Source organism: Aulonocara sp. 'chitande type north' Nkhata Bay, linkage group LG8, assembly GCF_057382095.1.
Source record: "Aulonocara sp. 'chitande type north' Nkhata Bay isolate Kocher_YH1m ecotype deep benthic linkage group LG8, A_spYH_male_GT1.1, whole genome shotgun sequence".
NCBI classification, from domain to species: domain Eukaryota; kingdom Metazoa; phylum Chordata; class Actinopteri; order Cichliformes; family Cichlidae; genus Aulonocara; species Aulonocara sp. 'chitande type north' Nkhata Bay.
Genome location: NC_141351.1, coordinates 17,104,237 through 17,121,833, shown reverse-complemented (window position 1 = coordinate 17,121,833; position 17,597 = coordinate 17,104,237). Strand labels below are relative to the sequence as shown.

General features: G+C 39.4%; 1 protein-coding gene across 1 annotated transcript in view; it reads left to right on the top strand.

Moving 5' to 3' along the window:
• adam12a (ADAM metallopeptidase domain 12a) overlaps nt 1–17,597 on the top strand; it is a 79,650-nt gene that overhangs the window by 26,430 nt on the left and 35,623 nt on the right. Inside the window, exon 4 of the mRNA XM_086303945.1 lies at nt 14,312–14,390. Coding sequence (XP_086160071.1) covers nt 14,312–14,390 — 79 coding nt within the window. The remainder of the gene's footprint in view (nt 1–14,311; nt 14,391–17,597) is intronic.

Genomic DNA, 17,597 nt, shown 5'->3' with positions numbered 1-17,597 from the left:
TTAGTTCATATATTTTCTGAAGAACATATATTTAAAAAATAAGATGCAAAATATCCAGTGACCTAACCTTCTGCGACTGTTATCATCCTTAAGTAGCCACTTACAACTTATTGGGGAATCCTAATTTTTCCCTCGTGACCGGTGGTCTCTAGGTCTGTCTGCCTGGGCTCTTTATTCACTTGATCATACATTGTCACCATGACTGTCACACATTGAAAATGTTTAGTTAATGCCACATTGGTAGTGTTTGCAAATGTGTAAGATGCAGTCATGTGAATCTTAACAGCCAGAAATCATTAGAAATATCTTTGATTACAGAATTCGCAATATGCAAAAAATAGAGTATTATTAGAGCACAATTGGAGGATTTTTTAGTACAAAAGCTAGCTTTAGTCTTACTTTTCCAGGTTTCTTCATCTATGCATCTATCTTTTTTTGTTTGTTTTCTTCTCTTGGCCTCTAATTATCTGTTTTTCTTTCTACCTCTGCTTCACAGCTTTTCCCTTTCACCTACTTAAGCAAACTGTCTTCATAAATTCTAGTGAAATCTAATTTTCTCAAGGCTCAGGGGTGCCAAAGAGAACAAACAAAAGCAGCCAAAGTTTTTGACCTTTGTGGCTGCTGACCATGAAGATATGCAACCCGAGAGTCATAGTCCTGGCTTCCATCCTCCTCCTGACAGACAAACAGATTTGCTGGTTTTACAGTGTGAGTTAATGTCAGCTGGGTGGGAATGCTCACTGTATTTCCTTACTTCATCCTCCATCCTGTTCTCTCCGTTCTCACAGTCCAATGACCTTCCTTTGACCAGTCTTGCTTGTGTATGGGGTCACTGGCTGAGCGAAGATGCCACGTGTGGTCATCAGTCAGACGGTTGGATTTTGGCCGTCTCCTTTAGCTGATCCAGGGTTTTTTTTTCACCCCCTTCTGCTGCCTTGCACATGTTTAGACAGAGCAGAGTCCTTGTGAAAAATGAATGCTGAATGAAAAGCAAAAACAGCATTTGTTCCAGTTGACTAGCAGTGAAAAATACCAGCAGCAGTTTCTCTTCCTTGCCCTACAAGGTAGCGTGTCTATTGAGAAACTTGTGGTAATTTGTTTAGTTTAGTTTTTTTTTTTTATGTTCTCCAGTCCTGTTTTTTTTTTTTTTTGACTCATTTAAAACTTCAAGACTACACAAGTAGCAGTGGGAAACCTGTGTAGGAGTTAGAGCTCAGATAGCTCTTTTATCACTAAATTTAGCTTAGTGATAAAAGGAAATGGTGCAAAGAAAGTCAAGGACATGGAGCAAATAGCAAACCCCTCTCTACACGTCATGCAAAAAGCAGATGCTTTTGGCTTCACATCCCACTCGTCATTAACAGTATGACTCCAGGTTGTTGTGGTGGACACACAGGGAGTTAAAGAAAGTATGGGGAGGATGTGTGAATGAAATGGAGATCTCTGGTGTTCTTGCTTTGCCAGATAGGTTGTGAAGGCAATTCCCCCTCATCTTTTGTACCAGCCTTCCTGTCTCTCTGATAACTCCCTGTTGGCGTATGGGACACGATAGGGTCTCCTTTGGTTGGCCCCTGTACTCCTCCTCACTCACTCTCACCCAATCCCTCAAGCACTGAGAAGTGAGCTGCCAACAACAATAGGAGCTGCTAGGGTTTGATAAAGAGGCTGTGGACTGCTTTGGGGTGCAGGGACCCAATGAAATCAAAGCTGGACTCCATGACACAGTTTCCTTCAAATCATCAGCAGCGTTTCTGAGAAAAGGGGTCAAAGGCAGGTTGTAAATTCATATAGGGTTAAGCAGGAAACTACACTTGCTGACTAATGACGGGAAATATCATCGAGGACACTGAGAGAACATCCTTTATATTTTTTCCCTGCAATTTTTTTTTTTTTTTGCAGTTAAGCAACAGTCAGCAAGTTAAAACAATGGATTTGGAGAAATGAATGCGAAAGGTAACATCATGCAAACTTCACACAAGACCAAGTTAAATTAATTAATAAATTATGAAACATTTAAAAAAAAAAAAATTTTAGTGTCTCAATCATGACCTCATAGTTTCTATGAGTCTGACTGGCCCTGCTCCTGTGATTGATTTTCCTCCAAATGCGATTAAAATGTAATAAATGAGTGATTTGTGTGGTGGCAGATCTGGTATACTTTCCCTTTCTTTGTGCCTAATGGGTCATTGATGTTGTAAAAATGAATGAATCCCAGCTGTGTGCTTCATCTGAAAGCTCTGCTCCGTGATGGGATGTTTGCAGACAGTGTCTTAGAGCCAATTATGTTCCACTTCCTGCGTGCGTCACCTGAAATACAGGAGTATTATTCCCCCAATGATCAATGGACCATGGATGATTCAGTAAGGCGTTATTGGAAAATCAGTAACCAACCTTACAAATGGGGTAAAATGATTTTGAGACACAATAAAGTCTTTTATCAGTATTCGCTGCAGAAAACAACTTTTTCTTTTTTCTTTTTTCTGCACCAACTGTGTGACTTTGCAGAAGGAAGCGTCCATCTGCCTGTGACAAGAGACTGACAGCATGACAGGATGTACAACATTAATGGTGCTGACCCTCAGATAAGCTGTAATGTTAGCTATCTGCACACTTCCTTTGGTTTGTGTATGGAAAGAAAATAATTCCTACGTGAAACTGCTGGCAGCAAGATTTGAAGATTTTCTTTAGTAATGACCTCTGGCGTCATTGCTGCTGATTTTTCTAAATGTGTAATAGGTACTATGAGCCCTACAAGGCAAGCGCTGTCTCCAAAACTGAACAAGCCACACCAAAACAACTTTGATGGATAAATAGCACCAGAGGCCAGAGGGAAAATACTTTGATAAATAATTGGATTTTGATGCGAACTGTCCATTTAAAGATAAATGAATACGTATCTGTACGTAAGATCGCTTAATAAAATGGACATAAAATAAGACCACACCTTTTGGCAAAGATTGCTGATAATTCAGTTGCTTATTCGCTCTTCTAACTTTAATTTTGTAGCTTTAATCTTGCAAAGGACCCCAGGGTCACAGTGTATAAGCAAACCCACTTTAATACATCACTTTTTCTAGACAGAGTGAAGACATCTCTCTCACTGACAGATATCAGAGGGGTGAAAAACAGGATGGGAGGGAGAGTACATTTGTATTCAGGTCTTAATTGTTTGATTTCCCTTAAGGGAATGCACGGCAGAGGAGAAAGGCACGAAAAGTATGTGGTTGTACAAGTACCGACAGGCTTAATTAAATGAAATGCTCCTATTTTCTGTGTGCATTTACCTTGTGAAAAGAATGATAGGCTTGATTGTTTGAAGTTCCCTTGTCGCTCATTAGTCAAAGCACAAGGTTGCAGTGAATATAGATGCATGAGCTTTGTGCCTTGGGCCAGTTCCCTGCAAAACATTGGAAATGATGGGAATGCTCAAAGCTAGTCTGTTTGTTTGACCCATCCTGAAAATGACTTTGCATTCACCTCTCCACGGTATCTCCTCTTATTCTTGGTCTTTACCCACATAATAATCAGAAGAAAAAGCCAAGTAATAAATGATGTAGACAACAGACAAAAGTCTGTTTCACAGTTAATTGTTTTGGAACTGCACATAAAGCCTTTTGTTTACACTTGAATATATTCACAGAAGGGAATATACATTAAACTGCATCCATCTCCATCTGTTAGCTTTTATCATTTCCTGGTTTTGCAAAACACAAAAGGACATGGATTGCAAAATCTCTAAAGGGGTGTTTCACTCAAAAAAAAGAAAAGAAAAAGATTTTACAACTTTTTTGATTTTCTTGCTCATTTTTCTAGTCCAGATTTTGCAATATCTGGACTCTTACATAGTTGTTTCCGATTTAACACGAAACAGCTAATCTTAAATTTTGTTTGTGTTGCACACAATATTGTGGAAAACACATTTTCTAGCAGCTTTGTCCTTTTTAAATTTTGTATAACCTGTAGATCTAATTGAAAAGAACTATTATGGGAACTGTTCCTGTGGTAAAATGTAGTTCCAGTGAATGCAGCTGGCTGTAATTTGCTGTTATTGGCTCCTTTTTGACAATTTTGTTTCAGAGGAGTTTTTAGGAAAAACATTAAAGTTCTATAATTCATTCATGATTTTTCCAATGCAGGATGCTCTGCATAAGTAGTTTTTAGAAATCGGGCAGAAAGTGTTGTGGTTTGCTGATAGTGTTGAAGGAAAAGAATGTGTTGCATGATCTATAAGCCATGAGCCTGCTGTGTGTGGAACACGAGCGCAATCTGCAGCTATGCCTGGATGTGAAATGACACACTCGCACGCACACATGGACGCATGCACACAAATTACCACATAGATGTGCATAAATCATGTTGAGCTACCAACACATACAGTCATTACTGCACACAAACAGGGACACGCTCTTTCCATCTCTCCCACACCCCCGCATGCAGACACATAATGGGAGCTCGTCCTAGGGGAGAAGGAGCGGCAGAGCAGAGGCCCCGTCTCTGCTACAGAGGAACAGAAGCCCTGGGGGCAGATGGGAGTAGAAAGCAGGATGAAGGATCTCCTCTCCACTGATCCACAGCAACAAAGGCAATTGGAGAGGCTGCTGCTTAGGCACCTGACATAATTAGTTTCAGATAACAATGTCACTGGCCCATGCCAAAGAAAAGAAAAATAAAAGACTATTTTTAATTGTTTTCCTGCAGTTTCCCTTTGGTTGTTATCACTCATTTAACTGCAGTCATGACGAATACAAAAGATTCATATATATTTTCGACCCGAAGTGCAACATTTAGTCTTTTTTACCGCACCAATCAGTTGCCTTTAATTAGTCACATGTGATTACTTTTCCGTAGCCCTCTGGGATCAGCAGTATCATGAGGAATAAAATGACTATTTATGTCTTTTTGGGAGAAATAAGAGAGTCTTGCCTCGTTGGAACTCATGACTGAGCGGGTGATTTTAATATTCCGGGTGGCTGTTGTCATAGATACCATTTGTTCCATTTGGCGCGTGCATGAAGGCTTTTGGGTGACAGAGACCGTGGCATAAGCAAAACAAATGAGAGCCAGATGTGTCTTGACGTTACATGTCAACAAGTGACAAATGATGAAGAGACAAAAGAGAGAACGGATGCATAAAAACAACAGACTACATCTGAATCAAAGTCGAACCTTTCTCCTAGTTATCCTGCTTGAGACTGTTTGTAGTTGAATTTTACAGCACACCTATGTGAAGACGCAGGACTGTGCAACTGGGAGGAAATTAACCGTATATTTTTTATGCATTTCAGACAGGAATATTGAGGTATATGCCACTTAACACCCAATCTTGGAACCCATCAGCTATAGTCTGATGACTTAGCCTCTGGGGGGCAATGGCCAAGCGCCTTCATTATTGCCATTGGATTTCTAGAAAATGTATAACTGATATCCAGGCCAAGACTATCTGTCCTGTACTGTGCTACAGTCATTGTATTTACTTATTTAAAAAATAAACTGATAGCCAGACAATAGAGATGGCTTTGGAATTGCATTCGGACTATTTAACCGTATAAGGCCAAAGCCTGCCTTAATGTGAGTGGTCAGTACTGCTCAAAATACAAACAGAAGCCAAGAGGTTTCTGGCACCCAGAAATCTTTCCCCTCTGCTGCTTAGCCTGCAAATTTTAATACAGATATCTTTTTAATACATATTACTTCCCATTGAACCACGGCTTAGTAAAAACAGTAAATACACAGAGCTGCTGCATCAGTGTTTTCTGAATCTGAACAGGATGCAAATGTAGCATTGTACAGCCAATAGAAAACACGTCTTCCTACCTACAAGTAGAGCCTGACTCATAACTATTAACTATTAAATGAAACGTCGTGCATGTGTGAAACACTCTTCAGCCATGTTATGAGTGTTGATGTTGCATAGTTTGTCCATGCTGACAAATGTTGGGAAAATCTGTTTATGTGTCGTGTGTCTGAAAGGGAAAAAAATAAAGCTCGGCCTATATATGAGATGGTTAAAATACCAAATATTGGTATCGGTTTGTAAAATTTTGTACTGGTCAGTTGTAATGGTTTACACACATGCTTGGCAAGCAAAAGGTCACATGTTCAATTCCAGTATGGCACAAATCTCCTTTAGGGTTGTTCTAAATCAAACATGCGGAGCTAATCGCTGTAGTTTTCCTGTAACAATAGAGCAGCTAAAAGTAACTTTTACAGTTAAAGTAAACTTGATTTCATTGGGCCATTTTTTTAAATACAGGTCAGTGAACCTTTTGGTTTGTGTCTCATTCTGTTCTAAAACTGAAAATGTTCAAAGGATTTTCTGCAATTATTTTCCTGATTAGTTTTAGTCTGGATCATTATCTTCACACTTTATCAAAGATACGTGTTGCATTTCTGCCCTAATTCCAATTATCTCATCTATTGTTGGGGTGGTATTCATCATTCCCTTTCTTTAATTGGGATCCTGTGGAATAATCCATCATGCAGACATTGCTCAGAAATGACACTTTATTGATTTCACGGGGCGTGCCTGGACTTAACCACATCAATCTCCAGGTGACAGTCACTGCAATAATTGCATGCCACTGCTGCTAATGGCTCTTCTGTTTGACCATCTTGCTGACCAATTAACCACCCCTGGATGCTACACAGGTGTAAAGAATAATAATGAGGCTCTTATGATGTGGTGAAGCTGGGATGAAGGCCAAAGAGACCTGCTTGGTGTAGAAATGAATAGGATAAGCATTCTTATTGTACCCGGAGGGCAACTGGCCTTCTTGACACAATCATTTTTTGGTTCTTACCTTGTCGTGTTTGCTGCTGGAGCATTGGTCTTGAGGCCAGGAGCAGCACTGTGCAGCATCTTAACTCTCTACTGAACACGGCAGGCTATATAAACACAGCTAATACCAGCCGTGTTGATTTCTTTTTTCTGTTTTTCCGCTTCCTCCCCCTTTCTTAAGCCGTAATCATTGGCTGGCATGCTCAAGTGGTTCTCTTCATGACATGCTTCATGAAGGTTAGGAGTTGTATTGAGTACAGGGCAAGTAGGGGGAATTCATGCTTCTCTGCTCTACTTGGCACCAGCCTGCAACACCGCCTGATGTCAGACACATCACGGCCAGAAAGACTGGCCCTCTTCACTTGTTCATGGAAAAAGAAAATCTAACACTGAGACAAGGTTTTTTTGGTGGTGTTGAGGGAGTTGCACTGTAGTTTTTCATGCACACAATCCCACTTTCCCTTGACTTTTTCCAAGTGAAACTGGGTTCTTGCCATTTGCCACATAAAAGCAGTGGGACATTATAACTCCCACAATCCCTCACAAGTCTTTCAGTTGAAATGTAATGTACTAATTGGAGGTCCCAGATTAAGTTTTATGAGAAATGTTTCTCTTTGATGGCGATTTCATTTGCTCTAAATGTTTATCTTTACATCTGTTCTAAATAACTTTCCGTTAGAGACTTTGGTTTCCAAGAGCTTTAGAGCAACTTGCCCTTCTGAGGCCTAAAACCTCACTTCTCATCTATCATAGTAAATTCCAGGATTTGATTTCTACAGAAGTCTCTTATTAGGTTGTCTGAGTTTAATGAGTTTAATGAGACATATCGGAGACTGTGACTGGGAAATTCAGCTTGTTTTGCCAACGTCGTAGTCTTCTCAAGTCAGTTGAGAGTATTGAATTCATGTAACACAAAAAGGGAAGTTACTCTACTCTTTCCTTTTCCTTGCTTAATTATACTGGCTGCTTTAACTAAATGGAGAAGTGAAAGAGCGTTTGTCATCCCTGACTGAAAAAGAGACTGTTTTGTATTTTGCCAAATGGAACGCTATGATCCGCACAACTTGAGCAAACTTTTCCCATATTTCTTAATCCAAAAAAACGGTTTTCCAGGAAAACCTTCCTTTCTCACAAGAACAATTCTCACTCTCAACTTTTGTTGTTTCTCCAAGATTTTATCAAAAGTCTCCAAACAGTTTGAAGTCTTCTCTCCGCAGTATTTTGCTGTATTTTTTTTTAACAACTTGTGCGTGACTTTAGCTCAGCTCTCGATTTGCCTGTATGCTTTGACATTTAGTTGTTGCCATAATCACATCACAAGTTTTCAGTACAAGTCTACAGTTGTGTGTCATAATCAATAAAAAAACTGGTGCTTCATTAACATATAAAAACTCTGAAATGTTTTCTCCAGCATGACTTCTAAGCAGAATGTTTGACATTTAGGACCTTTCTTTTGAGGTCAGCTTTCACCCACAAATGAGACTCCCTCTTCCTGTTGATTGATTAGGCTCTGGCACCGATTCATCAAGTCTGTTTCAATTAATGTACCTCACATACCTCCCCATTTTAGACCCCTGGCATGCGAGCAGAAGAAACCCTGATGAAGAAGACCGCATGCAACAAAAATGTGGAATTTATTGGTACATCACTGTTGGTCAGCAAGCCTCGTGTTTTCTCAGTTACATTTCCAACCAGGAATGTGTTTGAAAGGTTAGTCCTCTATTTAAAAATTCCCTTTATATAAGACTTTGTGTATATCCTGACAGAAGAGGCTGACAACGCCGAACAGAGATACAACATAGAAAAAAAATATATAATTTAATGCAGAAAGAACAGGAGTGACATTTAGTTGCTGGCATTCAGGATTAGTGTGAAGCGACTTCATTGTCTTTCTGTCTGCAGTGTCAAAACTACTGACAAGCAAATCCAACTCTATCCTCACCTAATGCATTTTCTTTCAGAAAGTTATATGGATGCAGCATGACAAGGTAAAAACATGACAGTTGTAATTATGTGTACCTGTCGAACAGATGCAGAGAAGTTAACAAACACATCTCTGGTTTGAGTGTTTTGAAAACAAGTCGATGCCGCAGTAGCACAAAGTCTGTGATATTTTGCCTTGCACTGTGTCCCATTTTGAAGTCGCTGAGCCTTTGTGGTTGTCTGGTTCTCAGGCTGCCTGCATTTTCAGACTGATTCTGTAGCTTTAATAGCCAGAACATGAAAACTTGTTAACTCATAGCGCCTCTCCCTCATTGCTGACTCCCTGTCACTCAAGCAGAGCCCTGCTGGAAGCCCGTCCTCTGGGTAATGCATTTTAAATGGGAGGGCGTGACCCTCCTCTCTCTCCATTTGCCTATGCCTCATTAACTTTGCGCTGATTGATAAACAGTGAGCTGCTGCTGCAGCCACGCGGGGCGAGTGGCTCAGACACTTAATGCAGTTGGGTGGTGGTTCATTGCTTGGCATGGATTAGATGCACCCATAAGTATTGTCAGCTGGGTGACATGCAGCGGAAGGCTTTTTGCACTTTGAAGACTCATTGTTGTAAAACCCATTAAAGATCTTTCTTATGTGCTCTTCTACTTTTAGCACTTTATTATGTTCTAGTCTCTTTACTACAAAACCTTCTTATGTTCATACAGTGTTTATGCTTTTCTTGTATTTCTCCAGTTTTTGATTAAAAATCCCCACCTTACACTTTGTGTCAGTAATGAGGGAAAAAAATTCACAGTCCTAGTTTTAGCACTTAGGCATATTACGCTGATATCTTCCGAAGTTACACCCATTTTAAAACAGAATTTTCCCACTTCACTTTGCTCCACTGCATCATGTATGCTTTATATTCCTGCTGCTAGCACCATTTAAAAAAATTACTCCACTGATATTGCAGTAATATTTCATCCGTGTTCTTCATGACAACCAATACTAGATTTTTCCAACTTATTTTAGGGAGCAAGAAAATTCTGCTGTTGATATATCAGGTGACATTTTTTGTGTTGAGCCAGTGTGCTACTAGTACAAGTCCAAAGTCCAAGTAGATGAAGAGGGTTTCATCAGGAACGGCATGTGGAGTAAAATCGTAGCTAAATTAAACACGCTGATCATAAGAATATGAGATTTCTCTACCAGATCGGTTGGGCTCAGGTTAACAATGACTGCCTTTGGTGCTGTTGGCCAACAGGTCGCCAGTGGAAACTGTGCTACTATTGGCTGCGGAAAAAGGAAGAGGAGGATGCTATGGCAACCTTAAAGAGAGCAGCCGAAAGTAGAATCTAATATGCAGAGAGATCTGGCAACATATCATCCCCATGCTGGCTCCTGGTCAAGTCACACATCCTTCTTCTCACTTAGAAATCCCTCAATTCCCTGGCCGGTCAGTACCTGTTCGACCTCCTTTAACCTGGCATACAAATCTAAGTTATTGTAACTACTACTTTTTTATATAGAAGAAGAAAACATTTCCATATCTCCATATAGGTCTTCCAACTAAAAGTCAAAGCTTAAAAACATCACTAAGATCAACAGTTTGATTAGGATTCTTGGAGTCAATTTGTAATTATCCAAGATGCTAAACTCAGACTGATACTCTTGTTAGTAGACAGACCCTCCCCTTTAGCGAATCTGCATGTGCACTGTAGCTTGTATCTGCTTCCACTTAATATTATGATATATAACATCTTCTTTCATTTCAATGATGATCATTTTTAACAATTATCTTCGCTATATTTCCTGTAGCTTCTACTAGGCAGTCTTGCAGACATTAAAGGTTAGGTTACTAAGCAGTTTAGATCATTTCATCTCATGCTCTGGGTGTTAGTTTCATGATGAGCTTTGCATTAATAAACAGATTTGTTCTGTTGTCAAAAATAGCTACTATCAGTTTAAGAAACATAACAAAACAGAAATCTTTTCTGTTTTTCATGGTCTGGAAAAAGCAACTAGGTTTCCCCATGTTTCTCATTTGCTGCAGCTTCTTCAAAAGCATTCTGCAGCAAGACTGCAAAAGCATATGAGGACATCATAGTCGTGGCATAGCTATATTGTCTTCCTGTCCATTTTAAAATTCAGTTTAAGATATTACTGATTTTTTTTCATGCTCATAATGGATAGGCCCCAGTTTATATCATCAGTCTTATGATATAAGATTTACATTAATCTCTTAGGTCTCTCAGACCCACTGGTACACATCTCTTACATGTCCCAAGGGCACCCCTCAGACAACAAGGCGACAGAGCCTTTGCGGTCACTGCTCCATCTTTGTGGAATCAGTTTCTCTGCTCTTAAGCCTAGGCTCAAAACCCACCTTCATTCTCTGATTCTCTGGCATTTCAGCCTACTAATCTCACATTTACTGTTGCGTCTACTCCCAACCGGTCACGGCAGATGGTTGCCCCTCCCTGAGCCTGGTTCTGCCGGAGGTTTCTTCCTGTTTAAAGGGAGTTTTCCTTTCACACTGTTGCCAAAGTGCTTGCTTACAGGGGGTCATATGATTGTTGAGTTTTTCATTATAGGGTCTACCTTACAATATAAAGTACATTGAGGCGAGTGTTTATATATATATATATGTATGTGTGTGCGTGTGTGTGTGTGTGTGTATAAAAAGCTGTGTTTAAATGTTTAAATGTTCTTTGTAAAAAGATTTCACCAGCTTGAACATTAAAGTCTTTCTTTATTGGCAAATATGGGCCAATCATAGCTGTCAGCTGATATTATAGTTTGTACACTAATGAAAAGCAGATCCTGTCCAGTAATTTATCTGTAACCAATCTCAGACCACACTGTATATTTCTTTCTTTTTTCTTTTCTTTTCTTTTTTTTGTTGTTGTTGATGTATTGTTGCATGAAACCGATGTGAGCTGAAACTTGCTTGTCTTTATTTGGAGATATTAATTGGATTCCCTCTGTGTTTAAATGGAATTGTGAGCAATGATCCTCACTGTTGCGGTCAAGGATGCTCCGAACTCTGAGAGAGTCAAATGAGTATAAATCAAGGGCTACAGTACTTCAAAAGTGAACGACTATTCTCTTTGTTAAGCAGTCTGGTAAGCTTAGGTCCTAACTTTTCTGTTACTTACACTCTGCAGTGAGTGAACCCTTAAAGGATTTCTCCTGTGATTCTCCTGTGTTAGGAAACCACTAATTCCCTTGCGCTTATTCATCGAAAGCCACAAGAACGTAACATATGGATGACACATGGAGGTCTGCAACATGTTTTTTCATGCCAACACTCAAGCGGCGAGGCAAATGCATACGTGCATTCACCACATCATATTGTCTGTTGTGGGCAGATGTTGAACTCGTGTGTTCAACTGAGTGCATAGACCTAATTAAGACTGTAGAAACACATCATTTTATTTGGCTCTCTCCTCTTTGTCCTCGCTTTGATCTAGTGATTATTACCAGTTCATTGGCTCTGTAGAGGACTGGAGGGTGGGGAAGCATTGTGTCTCATGCTGACAGCTCCCAAACAAAATAACCCCCCTACCCGGGTTGTTACAGCTGAAACTCCCAGCTGGGTTGTCAGTGGTGAGGTCAGTAAGAGGATCCAGCTGCCTGCTGAGGTTTGTTCCTCTGCTGTGGATTAGCACCAGCCAAGCATCTGCTAATGTCCTGGAGAGTAATACAGCACATGTGCTCACTGTATGTACAGTACATGGACACTCTCATGTTTGTTTGCACAAATACTGAGCACAAATGGAGATATGTTCTCATCAACACAGGAGGGGGTGCACACAGTTTTTTTGGCTCATTGATTTCTTTCTGCATGTGATCCACAGCACCCCAGCTGAGTATCCTTTCCTCCACCAGAGAAAAGCCTAGTGCTCAGGAACCTCTCTAGGTGGGGTGAGAAAGGCAGCCAACATCATAATAAGGCTGTGATGGTATTTTCTTTGTCTTGCGGTAAGAGGAGAGCACAACCCAGAGGTTATCTGGTGTACTCATGCCATAATCTCACCCTGTTAGCTCATAAAGGCCACAGGAGGCTCTTTAGGATTGTGGGTTTTTGTTTCAAGAGAAGTTGGACTTAAACTTTGATTCTACAAGTAGCTACTAGGAACAGCACAAAGCATCTAAAATCAAAATGCTGCATTTTAGTGTGTTTTAAAAATGTATAGATTTGACAAAACATAACCGTTAATGTCTCCACAAAATCTGACATCTTAGGTGTGTAAAACAAACATGTTAATCACTATACCACAGAGCCATTAATGCTAAAAAATAACCATAGACTTAAAGATGACCAATGTGAAAGTGCCTTAAACGTGCATCCTTTCTGTTATCCAGTAGGGGGCTCTGGCTTTTAAAAAGAAGTCAAACTGCGTAGAAGTCTATGAGAAATTCTCACTTAATCTATAATCTCAATAAATAGTTTATGGCCACAATCACCAGATTTAAGTCTTATATGATAAAATATGATGCGCATATTTGAAATTATAACAAGCGTATCATTATAACTAGTGATATGCTAATTGCTTATTGGCTGTCCTAATGGTGATTAGGACCAAAATTCTCAAGTTAGGCTTAAAAATATGACTTCACCAACTCATGTGTGATGTCTGTGTGATTCTGCCAGGAGCTATAACTTGACTGAAAAACATAAATGAAATGTAAACTGAGTTTGCTACCAGCCATGTAGCCTTATTGTTGACAGAGATACTGTAAGTAGATGCTTTGTCAAAATTAGAGGAAAGAAGGTGGCAGGTTCCTCATTTCCACACTATTGCAATTTCTTCTGTTTCCAGTGAATAACAATCAAATTCCATCCTGTATTTTCTACCCGTCTTTGTGTCAAATAGACAATCCTTATAAAATATTAAGTGGGTTGGTAACAGCTTTTCTTTTATGATAAAAAATCCTCTAAAAGGCAAAATGTCTTGATAATAGTAAAACATGCAGGACTCACTTACACTGAAGCATTAAACTAGCATGACTGTTGGGTCATAGGTTATTTTTGGTTTTAATTTATAGGTTAAAAATAAATGAACTGTGATGGTAGACTGAGTTTTACAAGTATCTCGATACACCTCTTCATTTTATTGAATCTGTATTTTTATTCTCAGTGCTAACTTATACTTTTTGCTCATTTTTTATTAAGTGTGGTTATACCTATATGGTTCCTTCATTTAAAGCACAGTGTTATTTATTCCCAGTCGTTAAAAAAAGAAAAAAAAATCAACTCATGACTTGCTGTTGTCTGCAATGTGTAAACTAATTATTGTTCCATTTATTTCACATGGAATGAGTTATTGATTGATATTGAATACGTCTTCATGGTGTTGGGAAAGTGAATTAATAGAAAACGTCACTTCGGCCTCTTTTGAATGTGTTTTTTTCCCCTTCATGCCTTCTTCTCGAATCAATTTATGCTATCCTAAAGCAGTTTAAAGTTTTAAATCAGACTGTTTATCTTCCATGCAGGTCTGGCTGTGGTTGAATGGCTTAAGACATTGTGATTGATTTTTTGTTTTTTTGGATGAAGCCCCCAAGGGTCAGAGCTGAATGTTTGTTGTCTTTGTTTATCCTTTCTAGGGGGCTCTTTGCAAGTAACTATACAGAAACCCATTACCTGGAAGATGGCAGCGCTGTCACAGGCGTTCACAACTTCACGGTATGTTTCTTTTTATTTTCTGGGTTTGTGGGTGACAAAACAAAGTGATTGAATTTCGAACATTCTTACATTTTCTTCTATGTTACCTGCCCAGCAGCTCATATGAATGTTGACCTTTTGTGAAACTCTTCCTCTGGATAGACTCTCCTTCGCTGTGCTAATATTAGGGTCCGTGAGAAAGTAAAGGAAACTTTGATATAGCAGTTAGAACCGCTTTTAAAACCACCTGGAATTGTGCAGTCATGCGCACATAGAGGACAATCCAGGTGAGTGGGGCCATTTTCAGCCGACAGATTCATATTTGATGAAATGAGAAGGCAGATAGAGGTCAGAAAATGCACTCTGTTTTAGGCAACAGCTCAGATCTTTCTTTTTTTTTTAATGGATTGGATCAAAACAAATCCTAAAGAATTGTTTGTTATGAAGGAATCTAAGAAAGATTGAATTGGTGATCATCTAGGTGCAATCTGAAAGCCACAGTGACCATGAAATATTAAGCACCTATCAAGCATTCATGAGTTTCCCACTTTGAAAATTAAGAATATATAGATATGAAAATATATCTCTAAAGTATAACAAATCACTTGTAAATGTTAACCATGAAGAAATCAATTTAGACATAAAGGGATTACATAGAGAAAAGCAAAGCTTCTGGTTGGTTGCATGATGCTCCCGTATGAGGAACACACTGTCTGCCAGTTCAAATTTAAACTTTACTTCAGCTGTGACTAAAATATTTTGACCGTTAGATACACAGCGTGTCTAGTGATCACCAGACAGAACGTCTTTCTTTGTCAGTGCAGCTTTACTTCCTCTCACTTGGCTGTGTTGACTATGTGTGGTTTGATTGTATTATTTGAACGTGCATGTGATGTGAAAAACAGCACAACAAATAACAGTCAGGACTACATGCGAAACAGCAGAGCAAAGCATGAATTTTTCTGCACTGACACAGACAAATGTTTTCTTATGCGAGCATATGGCCGGACAATCTGTCAAACAGCTTTGCTACAACTGAGGTAAACACTCACCAGCCACTTTATCACATACACCTTGCTAATACAGCCTTGGGCCTCCTTTTGTCTGCTTAATTCTTAATCTGCAGAGTCAATAAGATGCTGGAAACATTCCTCAGAGATTTTGGTCCATTATTGACACGATAGGATCACAAAGCTGCTGCAGATTTGTTGGCCGTGATGCAAGTCTGCTGTTCCACCACATCCCAAAGGTGCTCAATTGAATTGAGATCTGATGTTCATGGAAGTCATTTGAATGCAAGCAACTCATTTTCATATTCAAGAAATGATTTTCGAGACGGAGCTTTGTGACATGGTGTGTTATCAGAAGTTAGGTACACTGTAGTCATGGTCAGCATCAATGGTTTTGGTCAACAAAGGATCCCAAAGCGTTCCAAGAAAATATCCCCCACACTATTACACACCATCATCGGCCCGAATTGTTGATATCAGGAAGGTTGGGTCCATGCTTTCATGTTGTTTACACCAAATTCTGAATGTTGCGGCAGAAATTGAGGCTTGTCAGACAAGACAATCTTTTTCCAGTCTCCTTTTGTCCGGTGTTTTGTAAAATTGTAGCCTCAGTTTCTTGTTCTTAGCAGACATGCATGATACCCAGTACTGCTGTAGCCCATCTGCTTCACAGTTCAACATGTTATGCAGCAGTTTGTCTTGACCATGTCTAGATACCTAAGTGCAATGAGCTCCTCCGTTGTGGCTGGATGATTAGACATTTGCATTAACGAGCAGTTGAACAAGTGTGCCTAATAAAGTGGCCAGTCAGTATTAAAAACAGAAAATAAAAGTTTCTTCATATCCGACACAGAAGGCATGATTGGGAACATATTCTTGGCACAAATGAAACCTCATAGAATTGAAGTACCTTCTTTGTTCTTGGCTTCAGTGCTGTAATAAATATTGTTCATATTCATTAAGCTCAAATAGGTTTTCTCCAGCAACATTTGTTCTGCTTTTAAATGCTGCCGGTCTCTCAAATTTTCTATGGATCCATAAATACTCTAAAATATTACAAATGGATGTAAAGAAAATATTCATCTTTTGAAAAGGTTATTTTTTTTTTTTTGAGGTTCAGAAAAAGAAAGGCTATTATAGCACAGAGTAATGAATGAGTTTGATGCTGCTGAACCATGAGGAGCAGTTTCAGTCCCTATGAAATAAAACTGCCACCAGCTTGCTTGATTTCAGGGATTTGATTATGAGCAGTTTGGAAAGCAATTTAACGTTGCATTTTCATTTCGATAACAATAAACGGTCTATGAGGTCTGTGTGTAAAAGGCCTAGCAGACTTATAGCTGAAATGCACAAAAAGATGAGATTATTATATTCGGTAACGTCCAACCCACACAGCAAAATGATTTTCCACTCGAGACCAGAGTTGGGTCATCCCTGGCAGGACTTGGCCAGCTCATCAGAATTGCTGCCATTCCAGAGCACAAAGACAATGAAGGAGTTGTAGTGGAGTGTGAGATACAGAGTCCGCAGCTGTGGGTGGATAAATAGCTTCCCATTTTCCATAGCTATCCATTAATTATAAAAGCTGCATAATGTTTATGTGGACAGAAAGAGTAACAATGATCATAACAATAAAAATGACACACAGAAAATAAAGAATAAATGTCTATGTTACAAGTTTTGTGTGACTACAGCCGATATACAAATAAAAATTTGGGAGAATGGATGAAGCCAGACGCAGGAATGTGGCATTTTGCCTCATGTTTGCATTTCTTTTGTGGAGACTTTTGTGGAGTCTGCAGTAGTTGATTAAAAGTGCGGACACTTCTGACCTCCGTCCCTTCTCTCATTCCTCGCTCATGACCACAGCCAGTTCTTCATGGGAGGATCTTTTTACTGGAAACAACCAGATCATTCGAGACTGATCTGTAGTTAATTTATTTGTCCTGCCGGCAGGGAGGAGACTGATATAGTGATCTGGGCAAGGGATCTTGTGGGTTCAGTTCTGTGTCAAAGGCAAGGTACTGCTGGGAGTGACTTGAGTATGAGTCAGCTCTCCCACCATCGTTCCCATTATCTGTTTTACACAGTCTCCCTTTCTCACTAAATCTAAGTCCACGTACAATCCAATAAATACATAGCATGTAACAAAAGTCATCTACTGGGAATATGAATGATTTCCATGGTTATTAAAGCAGTAACAGAATAATAAGATTGT